General features: G+C 40.9%; 1 protein-coding gene across 1 annotated transcript in view; it reads left to right on the top strand.

Annotated features, from left to right (window-relative positions):
• The first annotated feature begins 4,478 nt into the window (after positions 1–4,478).
• The window catches only part of NPHP4 (nephrocystin 4), a 150,579-nt gene continuing 142,103 nt past the window's right edge, over positions 4,479–12,954 (top strand). The window contains exon 1 of the mRNA XM_072425968.1: positions 4,479–4,643. Within this exon, the coding sequence (XP_072282069.1) occupies positions 4,509–4,643 (135 nt within the window). The 5' untranslated portion in view covers positions 4,479–4,508. The remainder of the gene's footprint in view (positions 4,644–12,954) is intronic.

The following is a 12,954-nucleotide window of genomic DNA, read 5'->3' as shown; positions in this document are numbered from 1 at the left end:
AGCATGTGAAATGGAAGCATTCATTGCAATGATTGGCTGAATTTGTTCTAAAAAGCTGGGACTGACCCTTGAAATTGGGGCTAATTGGCAATTTTGAGTCCTGATGAATTCCAAAAAAGTCCTTAGGGACCATTGAGTGGCTGAGTTTTCCTTACACAGCCATGACAGCTGTCATCGGCTTTTATTAGATTCCATTTATTTTCATGATGAACGGCATGCCAGCGTGTGGACCTTTCCTGACTCCCACCGTGTCCTACGGGAACATATCATAGACACCGATCGTAATGGCTGATGGTGGTGCAGTTTGTCGGACACAATGATGGCTAAATTTGGGCTATGAATGCGCTGAACATTGTAGGTGGCGAATGCAATACATGGAAACTAAAGGAGATTTTAAGTAGTCATAATCCAGTGTTTCTCAACCAGGGTTCCTCAGTGCTCTCCCCAGCCCCTTTTACCCGGGTGCACCACCCGGCACTTTTCAGTAACCACCTGGCTGTTTTTGGGTGGTAACTGATAAATTGGGTTACAATACGGGGCCTGCCGCCTGTCTACAATTTTTTCCTACCTGGCTTAAAAAAAAATCTGGGTTCAACACTGTTTCCCCAAGAGGTTGCATGGAGCTCAATGAGCAGTTTGCACTTCCTTAGGTCAGTTTAGATTACCCCAATGATCTTTTTGGCTATCTGTAAGGGTGGCAGCCTTCCCAATGGCCAGCAAAGTAAGAGACATTCTTCCCACTGACTAATATACTGTGAGCTGTGGATATAGTAATTATGGAAGGGGTTCCCTGAAGACCTAAAAGTAATTTCAAGGGTGCCCCATGTTAAAAAGAGAAACGCTGATCCAAAACAATTCCATATACTCACTTTGTATCATAAAAAAAGGATTCCATAAATAACTCCACACTTTTGCCTTCTTGCACTGTGGTGATTGCTGCCTGCCTAATGTGTGTTGATATAGACACTTATAGTATTTGTCGACAGCCTGGGTGACAACGCAGAACAGTTTCGGAAGTAGGTACAGAGCGTTGTCACCTTACTGTGTCCAGGAAATGGTGGGGTTACCATGCATTAGTTTTAAACCAGCTACAAATATAAATCTGACATTTGTCATTACAGTGACATTCTTTTATCAGATTTTAATGATTAAGTGTACATAGATTTCACCGTACATGGAGTGAATCTGGCTCTGAAATTGATAATTTCTAGATCTGTGTAGTTTTGGGCAGGTCAGATGCGGGACTTGTGCCGGCTGTATATGAATTAGTTATCCTCAGGGCAGAGATTTTCACTCCTCATTGTTCTACCAGCCTCTGCACCTTCTATTTTGCTTTGTTTTGCTTGGAGTCATAAATAAACCATTCAGCACCAGCATAATATTATTTGTTGATATTTTCTTGGTGATGCACAATATTTTGTTACATACAAAAACATTTTATTTTCTCAAAGTATTCAGATCAAAATATTTATCATGATGTCGTCTACATGAGGAAATTCCCTCAAGCATTCCCTGGTGGGAATCTTCCAAGTCAACTTGTTTCAATGGTGAAAATTTGAGGGTCTGAGTTTGAGGGAATGTGATATTCACCGCTTTATAAATGTGTGCAGTTTCTTTTATGTTTTAAGCAGCTTTGGGGTCATTTCAGGCCCATACAAAAAAAGGAAAATGTGAATATGGGCTTGTAAAAGGGGAGGGGGGCATTGTAGTGAAATCATTGCTTTGATTCTTGGTGGCCATATTAAAGAAAGCTTTGAAGGGGGCAGAGAGGAACTGGATCATCACTGAACAAGAACTGGGCGAAACGCATTAGGATCTTTCTTTACAAACGCTGTACAGTACAGTATCCCTTATGGTTATATGGACTATATGAAAACCTATACTACTAAGAAGTATCATGTATAGTATTCTCAAGTAAGCTCTACAAAGTTTGTTCTGGAGCCGAGACTTATATCTTATGTACTCGCAATGTTATTGTATTTTGATGTATAATATACTCAGTATTTATCAATACAAAATTTGCCCCAAAAACCCTTCTGCTCTTTTGTTTTTCCTTTTTTTTTTATTAAAGAAAACTACCCAACCAACCTAAACCACCCAACCCAGCTCTTCCTGTGCCATAGCATGCCACCTGTGTGCTTTTCCTCTGCTTATTTCCTCCAGCAATATTCTTTTTTTTTATTTCTGGCAATGCCGGTGCAATGAGCTTCAATAGAATTGAATTCAGCTTTACCCCAATGCCCCAGTCTTGGAATATGCCCCTTTCAAGCCTATTGAGCGTCAGGCCTTAGCTGTTTGTAATATTTTTACAGCTATTTTAATGACAGTGCCATCTTTCTGGAGACCAATTAAGGTCACAATAATAGAACTTTATAAACTTGCCCCCAGCAGGGTATATTCCCCTGTCTGTGCTCCTTCGCCATCTGCTCCATCACAGCTCCTACCCCATTGCTTTAATTAATTAGGACCCCAGGTACAAAGAAGCTGTGACCTTTTCTAGGACCTGAGTGGCCAATGACCAGGCTGGGGTAAGACATTGTTACCATTTACCTTGGTTAATCCCCTGGCAGAGGGATGACAGTAGGGGCAATATGGATCGGTAAATATACCTCACTGGATGAGATAGGATGGTAATTGGTGATGGGTTAATATTAGCAAACTCTGGCAACTTACCCTTAATGGGCCAGAGAGCGACATTTATTATACAAATTAGTGACACCGACTCACTTAGCAAAGTATTTTCGGCAGGTTTACAGTGCATTTGCCACCTGTGACTCCGTATTACTGGGCAGCCACCTGCGACAGATTTGCAAGGTCTGCGACAGATTTATTACCGAAGTTGAGACAGATATTTACTCTAAACAGATGCATAATTAAGAAGTGGTCGGGGGTCAGGTTTCATTCAAGTCCCAGTTGGATTTCAGAGCAGCCAAAGGATGACTCAAGCCGTAACCTTGAAATAAATCTGTAGCACGCTCCGTCTCATGGCTTTTCCTCAGCATTGCCTGGCTGGGCAACAGATGGGATATTTGTTCCCCGGTATCACTTTCAAGCATGGGTTAAGCTATACCTACTGGTTAGGGGAATAGAAGAGACTGCAAGGGAGGAAAAACACATAGAGACCTAGATACCTACCTGATAGCAATTAGTTAAATGGCAGCTTGGCTTTGTTGAGAGAATACCAACCGGTTGGCCATTCCCAGCCAGCTGTGCACTTTTGATGAACTGGTCAGGTTGTCAGTACAAGAAGCCTGACATCCACAACTCATACCAAATCAATTCCAGGGATTATGGGATTTACTGATGTCATCAATGTACACATTACTGCTGTTAGTCGGCCATTCTAGCACAGAAAAAGGTTTACCAAGGCTTTGGTATCCCAAAATCCAGGGGACAATCCCAAAGACAATCCAGGGGAATTAAAAACATAGTTATGGTGGGCACATGTGGCTTGGGCAGTGAGGAATTAGATGATGGTTGCTTGTTTCTGTTTCATATAGATTTTATTCCTTTAGTTCAGTTAAATGTGTTGACCTAGGTTCCATATTGGCTGTGCAGTTTTGCCTAGGCCAAGGGTCCCACAACCTTGGACGACCCAGTTAAAAAATTGGTTACCATACTGGCACCTGAGAGTCTTGACTATGTAATTTCCTTCTCCCCCCATTTCCAAGCTCTTTAGTTTCCATATGTGTCTTTGTAAATAATAGTCCATGTGCTATAACCACCCACTTTCCACTGATTTCATGCAAATAGGCTTCACATTGGTGACCATAGAGATTGGTATGTTTTTAACATCCCAATAGGCACCCGTGAGCACTCCAAGGAGGACGATGAGCTTGAACTTTGAGGGTGGCCATATCATGCCAGGGGTTTAAAATGGCATGGCCATAATGAGGGTGAAACAGATTTGGGAGGACATGCGTGGAGCGCCAAGGTTTGTATGCAAGAGATCAGCAGTGCCCAGCTTCACTACTTTCATGTGTTTCCTCAAAAAAGTTAAGTTTGTTCAGGATCCTCCTGTTATAGGGTGACCCTCACTTTGGGCCTGATTTAATAAAACTCTCCAGGGCTGAAGAAGGAACAGTTTCATCAGTAAACCTGGGTGATCCAGCAAACCTGGAATGGATTTCTACAAAGTAATTTGCTATTTGCGAGCAAAAAATTTGATTTATTCCAGGTTGGAAGCGGATCCTCCCTGATCACAGTTTTGCAGATATGTAGACAGTGTCTTCAAAGAGGTTGCAGGAGATTGGTAGCATTGGGATGCAGAAAGGATGAAAATGTAATTGTTTATGACACTCAGGGAAATAACAAGCGGAATGTCATTCACTTGGGGTTCACATTGACTTAAGGACAAATTTACATACTGATATTTGGCTGTAGACCTGCGTTTGTAACTCTGCAGCTGTTACTACAAAACAAACATGATTTATATCTGGATTTCTCACACACCATCCTATGCTTTCTTTTTTAACAGCTTTGAAAACAAAACATTTGTGGCAATCAATATGTCGGACTGGGGAGCCATTTTTGCTGAAGGTCGGGTCATACCGCAACACGTGCAAAGATGGAAGACGAGCACAGGTGACTCGGTCGGATTTCAGATTTTCCTGGGAACTCTGGAAGGAATTCCAACTAAGCAGGTGAGCTGTGATGGATCTCTAGTTTGTGTATTTAGATTGTAACCCTCTACTGCTCAGCTATGGCTGGGTACACACATGCAATGGTTCTCGTCCGATTGGCTCAGGGCTGTTAATGGACGAGAATCTTGCATGTGTACAGGGCTTGTTGACCATCGTCCGAATGATCGGACGTGGTGGATCCACGGACAGTGGACGACGAACAATTGTGATGGAAGTGAAGGGGAGAGAACGCAGTGAGGAGCCACTCCGTCATTCTCCCTCTCCCCTCTCCATAGAGCAGAAAGGTGCTATATATAAAGCACTCCTTCATGCATCGCGCAGTCGTTAGTCGTTGGAAAGGATCGTGAAAGATCCTTTCCAACAACAGGTTTTGCACATATGTGTGTACATAACCTTAGGCTGCATGTGTTGCAGGGTACGTTGTACGTTACTTACGATGTAAGTAGAATAAATGAATAATGCAGCTTGCGTACATGCTGTATTTTCTCAGTATTAAGATTTTTTTTTACCTGAAAGTGCTATTGGAAAACGAATCTTGGTTTATAATCAGGTCAAACCACTAGATGGCATTGTATCTTTCTGTAAAGTGCATTGTTACACACTTTACATGAGGACACAGTGCCATCTACTGCTTGCCAACATTATTACATTGAAGATCTTCATAACCAACTACAGAGTACAAAGGGTAAGAAGGGAGGACGGAGAAATGATTATTAATACATAATTTATGGACCCTATTTTTTGTGGAAAATTACTGTTTTGAATGTCAGCATTTTGTGTCCTAGGTTTGTATAGGTTTAGTGTTTTGTTTTTTTAAACTCAGTTCATATATGGTTCAGTTTATATTTGTGTATATGCAGTATATGAATTTGCCAGCAGGCTGTAATCCCTGTAAAAGAGTGCGGGGCCAGTACTATGGCCCATTCTGGTTTTGCTGAAATGTGCTTAATGTAAACCTGTTGACGGGAGCCAAAAGTGAAGCTAGGAATGAGCTCATAGGTGAGATACTGCTCCTTCTTTGACCAATCACGTCCTGAAGTGCAGTACTGGAAATAATACCATTTTATGGGAATATATAAAGCATTCACAGTTTGAGTGTTTTGGTTTTCTGGGATGCAAAAGCAAAGCACACAATTAAGAAATCCATTTTTGTCTATGTATGTTTTTACTGTTTGCAGGTCTACATTTGTAGAAACAATATAATCAATGCTATCTGCTGTTTAGTTCTCTGCACATCTACAGCAATATTTACTTTGCTGGGTAACTTAGGAACTTGCCCTGTGTTGCTGTGTAACTTTGTGCCGTATTTATCTTCGATACAATACAATTCAATGTTTGTTTGAGACTTTCTTAATATTTCTCAATAGGTAAAGCCATTGCCATATCCTACCAAGGTGTAAACATGCAATTATAATTATAATGATTCCTTTTATTTATTAGGGTTGTTTAGCCTTATGTTTTATATTTACATTGGTATCTACTTCCATATTCCTTTATTTGTTTGTACAAGTTCTTCCCACATCCCAAAAAAACATCAAGTAAGGTTAATAAGCTTTCTCTCCAAAAAATGACCTTAGACTTCCATTTCACCTGAGAATCAAATCCAAGCTCCTGTGCTTTGCCTTATAATCCCTACACAGTTCTTGTTCCATTTACCTTTCTGACCTGGTAAAAAAATACTCCCCCAGCCACTTTTTTCGCTCCTCCAATGACTTACTACTGATCTTCTTGGGGCGGGTCTGACTTTTCCAGACCCGCCCCAACTCTCTGGAATGGTCTTCCTCATCCTATTCGGCTTGCTCCTATGTTCTGCTCATTTAAAAAAAACACTCAAACACACTTTTTTCAGACCTGCCTACCCGTCTTCTTCTATGTCTTTAAACCCTCACTACTTTCCACCATTCCATATCTCCCCTCCTATTGTGTGAGACTTCCCCCACCTCGTAGATTGTAAGCTCTTCGGGGCAGGGTCCTCTCCTCCTGCTATGTCACTGTCTGTTACTGTTTGTTATGTGCAACCCCTATTTAATGTACAGTGCTGTGTAATATGTTGGTGCTATATAAATCCTGTTTAATATTAATAATAAAGATAAAGACATATGACTATGGTAAGGACAATAGATTGTAAGTTCCTTTGAGGGACAGCTAGTGACATGACTATGGGCTGTAAAGCTCTACATAATATGTCGGCACTATATATATACTGACTAATAATAATAATAATAATAATAATAATACAAATACATTTATAAAACAGGGAATTGGACATTCTTCTAAACATTTCCTGGCGAGAAATATGTTTGCAGAAGCTACTAGGCTTTCTAATAAGAAGTCCATCATCACCTCATTGCTTGTTGGCAGCTTGTGTATAACTGATTAAGCTTAGTATTCTTTCTGCTTCTTTCTGGCGTATTAGTAAAGCATTTCACTTGATCAGATGAAAGTTACTAGTATATTGTACTAAGTGGACATTAATGGTGTTCAATGTTTAGTAGAGATACTTCTATATTTTTATTTATTTTGCAATTTAATAACCACCTTAGTATTATTATTAATATTATTACATATTATAAGGAGCTCACAGTACATCAGCATGGTGGTCAGTAGGAAGAATGTCTCTTACATTGCTGGCTATTGGGAAGAATGTCATCCTTACAGATAGCCAAAAACATCATTGGGGTCAATTAAACTGACCTGAGAGGTAAAAATTACTTATAGCTCAAGGAACCCCCATCAACCTCTGAAGAAACTCTGGTTGTGAAACACTGCTCTAATGTATCAGTTTTGCATAAAGGATTTGCTATGCAAAAGTTTGCCAGATGTGTCTTAATTTGTATTTTAAGGACTTCAAAGTAATTTTAAATGGAATTTATCCTTCACTTGTATTCAAGACAATGGGGAGATTCCAAAATAAAACAAAATATTCCTATTGTTAAAAGGATTCCTCTTATTTGTAATATAGTAACTGATTACCAAGTCATGTTTGTAACTGGCATCTATTTATTCCTGTGTTTCTCATCCAGGGTTCCTCTGGAGGTTCCTTGAGCAATGAGCACTTTGTACCTCTCAGTTCAGTTTAAGTGACACCATTGATCTTTTTGGCAATGGCCACCAATGTCCCAATGGCCTCCAAAAAGGAAATCTGTGAGCTGTGGATATAGTATTTATAGAAGGGGTTCCCTAAGACTGGAAAGTCATATAAAGGACTACAGAAAATCTTTCCCTCTTCCTTTCTCTTTTACATAGAATGATCCTGTAGTGCTCATATGTAGCTTGGAACATTGTGACTGATATCGCAACATGGATTTCTGGTAGAATCAGTGAGTAATTTCTGAACGTATCGAGCAGATAAAAGGCTTTGAATGGTAAATTTAACAGATCAAAGACATCAGATAAGTGAGGTTCATTGATGAGGTTTACATACCCCCTGAGTATTTGTCAGGACTGATGGGCTGTTACACTAAGCAATACATGCAGATTCTGAATATGGAGCCACATTCTGCACACCCGGCAGCTCTATAGCAGACAAAGGGGGGGTAATCAGAAACTGAGAGCTAAGTGCACCGAAAAAAGAAATGACTTTACACATTTGCAGCAGATATTGGAGCAGCCTAATAATAGGATTTTTTTGCTTATTTGTGTCGATATTTCAGCTTTCATCATTTTTTTATGAAGTTCTTCTATCCGGACAGACAGTGATGACTCCTCTGGTCGTAATTCAATGTGTAATGTCTGCAGATAAAATGCTGAGGTCTAGAACAATGGTTTGCGGGTAAATAATTCATATTAATCCCTGTTTTAATGACAGCAGATGGAATGAATAAGATTGGAACAAACTAGGTATTAGGAATCCTATTTGAAAAAAAACTGACGGACATCATTTGTTGGAAATTTGTGTTTGCAATTAATTGTTCCAAATATGTGACAATAAGGCTTTTTATTATTAATATTATTATAATTATTAATAATAATAATAATAATAATAATAATATTATTAATAACAGGATTTATATAGCGCCAATATATTGCGCAGAGTTGTACAATAAATAGGGGTTGTAAATGACAGACGGATACAGACAGTGACACAGGAGGAGGAGAGGATCCTGCCCCGAAGAGCTTACAATCTAAGAGGTGGGGGAAGTCTTACAGAATAGGAGAAGGGATATGGAGTGACGGTTTAAAGACACAGAAGAAGACGGTAGGCAAGTTTGAAAAAGTGTGTTTTGAGTGTTTTTTTAAATGAGCAGAACATAGTAGCAAGCCGAATAGGACGAAGAAGACCATTCCAGAGAGTTGGGGCAGCTTTGGAAAAGTCTTGTAGCTGTGTGTGTGATGAGGTTTTGAGAGAGGAAGTCAGTAGTAGGTCTTTGGAGGAGCTTGGGGAGTATTTTTTTTACCAGGTCAGACAGTGACACAGAAGGAGGAGAGGACCCTGCCCTGAAGAGCTTACAATCTAGGAGGGGGGGAGTATCCCACAATAGGAGGGGGGATGTGAAATGGTGGGTAAGTAGTGAAAGTTTTAGGAGACAGGATAAGACGGGTAGGCATGTTTGAATAAATGGGTTTTGGGGGCTCTTTTCAATGAGCAGAAAGTAGGACATGCCGAATAGGATGAGGAAGACCATTCCAAAGAGTCGGGCAGCTCTAGAAAAGTCTTGAAGCCGTGCATGTGATGAGGTTATGAGAGAGGAAGTCAGTAGTAGGTCATCCGAGGAGCGAAGAGAGCGGCTAGGGGAGTATTTTTTCTATCAGGTCAGAAATGTAACTGGGACAAGAACTGTGTAGGGATTTGCAGGCAAAGCACAGGAGCTTCAATTAGATTCAGCTGATCTCCCCCCATAACTAAGTCACCATTCCTTTTTGTACAATGTGTCTCTATGTGGAAGGGGCCATGTTGGTAGAGGCAGGGCTTTGTATCCTTATATCAGAACCTTCATCAGGGAGAATGATAAAAAGAACAGTAGTGGCATCTCCAAATCTGAGACCGCAGCCAAAGGAAGCAGAGCCTTGGATCTCACATTACAGATAAACACCTATGAGGCTGTAGCCACTGAAGTGCCTGGGCACCCTCAGGTACAGGGAAATGTACTAGTACTTTTGAGGTTGATTTCCATATAGAAAACACAAAGAACATGGAAAGAACATGTAGGTGGGTGTCAGCTCCTGTATTGTGACCCAACTCTTCAGTAACCACCCAAAAAGCAGCCTGGTGGTTACTGAAAAGTGCCGGGTGGTGCACCCAGCTAAAGGGGGCTGGGGAGAACACTGGGCAGTAATATATTCTCAACCTGGCCAATCAAGATGGCCAAGGATTACAAGAAGGAAGAGAAGAAAAAAGAAGATGATGGCAATGTATAGGGGACAGGTGAGTATTGCAGGTTTAGTTCCGCGTTAGCTAATCTAAATATTCTCTATAACATAATACATTTTTGATTTTGTGAAAAGGGTAATGATGGCTTTTATTATAGGTTATTGAAAATGAATATTATACCATAGAGATCTGAACACAATCACTAAAATATACTTTTGGAAGGTTATTTCAACCTTTTTTTTAATGATCAGCTTTCATTAAAATTTATAAAAAGAATAAAAAAGGCTAAACAATATTACAAAAAATAGTGTAGTAAGCAGAACCAGTTGGTTTGTAGGAAAAAGCTGAAGGTCACCTTTCCTTGAACTCAGCAGGGACTGAGCCCTAAATAGGCCAAATGATGCAGATGGCGAGTGTGCACACACCATGAAACAATCACACGTGTCTCTACCTAAGTCAAACTATGACCTCTGCACAGGGCCACGTGCCAAAATATATATACATGGCCTTACCGGGCCTTCCTGACAGCTTAAGGTGGCCAGATCATTAAGGTGATGTAGCCCAAACCCAACCTGAACACACTGCTAAACCTAAACTTCCAATGTTCCCAACACATTTTAAAAAGTGGAACTAAAACATTTAAAACAAACTTTTAAAAGTTTAGTTGTCTCACTTGTTATGTAGTGGCACATAATGAGGAAAGAAATGTACCGTGACTGTAATTTACATGTTATATAACCATAATGTGTTGTCAGATAGCGTATACAATAAGAACTGTAAAGGTTTCATTGCTGCCGCAGAGCCTGGTGTGAATGATATCATTCCTCAAGGTTTCTCAGCATGAAAATACACAAAAACAAAGCTTGTATATTAAAGCAGAACTTGTGGAAAAGTAAACTTGCTTGAAGGTTGAGTAGAATTTTCTTTGATAGAATAGATTTGTACAGACAGCACAGTGGCTCAGTAGTTAGTGCTCTGGCCTTTGCAGCGCTGGGTCACAGGTTTGAATCTCAACCAGGGCACTATCTGCATGGAGTTTGTAGGTTCTTTCTGTGTTTGCGTGGGTTTCTTCCGGTTACCTGCCATATTCCATAAACATGCAGTTTGGTTCATTGGCGTCCTCCCAAATTGACGTTGCACTGTATTAATGACATATGACTGAGGTAGGGACATTAGATTGTGAGCTCCTTTGAGGCACAGCTAGTGACATGACTATGGACTTTGTACAGCGCTGCATATTATGTCTGTGCTACAAAAATACTGTGTAATATTATTATTAATACATTATGTGGCTGAGGAGAGAAAATGCCAAACCTGGAAGATGTGCCGGAAAAATGGTCAAGTCCAAGCATGAATCTGACTGTACTGGAAGAAAGTAAATTAGTAAGTCCAACAATGCTTTTAGTCCACAATTCAGGGGAAATTCTTTCAATATATATTCTTCTCACACTTCAGAAATCTATTCAATATAAAACATAGATCTGCACTCAAAGACTTAGGTAGACCATTCAAACAAAACAGCGGTCATGGCGTGCTTCAATGATAAAGAAGTGATAACTCCTTCTCCTGGAACACCGGATAATCTTACTGCATTCAGCTCAATCCAGATACTTATGTTTCTGTGAGCTGTCTCAACAATCGCTGTTACCTCCAAGGATAATGGGAATACCTTAGATTGTTCCCTCTGTTGTTGGGTAGTCTATATGGGCTGTTATTACTTATATAAGGACCTGAATCTTAGCTCCACCCCGATGACACCATTTTTAGTGAAACGCGTAGGCTGGAGCACATGGCTCACTTCACTTTCTCCCATGTGCCACTGCTGGTGTTTGATGATTGGCTGCTCAGTGAGTCTTCTGCCCTGTGTAAGATCCAGGTCACAAATTGGAATGCCACGGGGCTTCCTCTTTCAAAGGAATTGAAACAATTAGCTAGTTGTATGCCTAACATTAAAGTAAAGCGGTTTCTTTATCCTTCATGGGCAAAGCAGCAATTTCCTGCTGAAGTAGCTGCGCTGGCAATAAAAAAAATCTCACTTTCCAGTACATAGCACCTCTTAGCTGCTTTCCTCTCAGTTGCCTCCTCTTCCGCAGTAGATGTCCTAAGCCAGGTAACTGAAGACATAGGCGGAGTGCAGGGCGGAGTGCAGGGCGTAATGGACCACAATACCTTCATTCACAATGTGATGATACAGAGAGGGCATCTTCTGTCATCAGATCACCAATATTCTCTGGATCATTGAGGACATCCCGATGCTGGAGAACATTCAAGAGGATCCCTTGCATGACATGACATGCGTAAAGATTGAAAGTATAGTAGAACCTCAGTTATCTGGCACCCAAGGGGAATGGCCGATTCCGGATAAGTGTAGTTTAGTTTCCTTTTCCTAGCCATTTAGCACTAGACCTAAATGGGGAGACTTGTCCGTCATCAGGGTTTCCCTTTTATCAGCCAATCATGGAGCGGAGCAATCAGCGGGGCTCTGCTCTGCTCTCCTGACAGCTCCGCTCTCCTGATTGCTCCGGCAGCCCTTGTGGAGTTGTGCTATGTGTTCTTGGATGCAGAACACATGCCACAGCTCCGCTAGGGCTGCAGGAGCAATCAAGAAAGCGGAGCTGTCAGGTGCCGGTTATCTGAGCTCCGTAGGACTATATATATAAAAAAAGCAAACATTTCTACCAGAAGGACTTTCAGGGGGACGAGCAACATTAGGAATGGGAAATACAGAGTTTTGCTTTAAAGCAGAACTAAACTTGCTATGCTCACCTGTCTCCGTTCAATTGTAGGGCACTGCCATCTCTTTCATGGAGATTATCTATGGCCATGTTGATTGGCTGGGCTGGAACAACGTAACTCCTGTGCAGGCATGTGGGGGTTCATTCATTCCCGACATGTGCAGGAAAGCCAGGATTGCCGGATATCCTTATAGATACCCGGACCGATCAGACAGGTAGAAGGGATTATTGTAAAATGGACATCACCATGCAATAATGATCGGCC

The sequence above is a fragment of the Pyxicephalus adspersus genome, chromosome 11 (assembly GCF_032062135.1).
Source record: "Pyxicephalus adspersus chromosome 11, UCB_Pads_2.0, whole genome shotgun sequence".
In the NCBI taxonomy this organism is placed as follows: Eukaryota; Metazoa; Chordata; class Amphibia; order Anura; family Pyxicephalidae; genus Pyxicephalus; species Pyxicephalus adspersus.
Note: the sequence above shows the minus strand (reverse complement) of the source record. Positions and strands in the feature narration are given on the sequence as shown.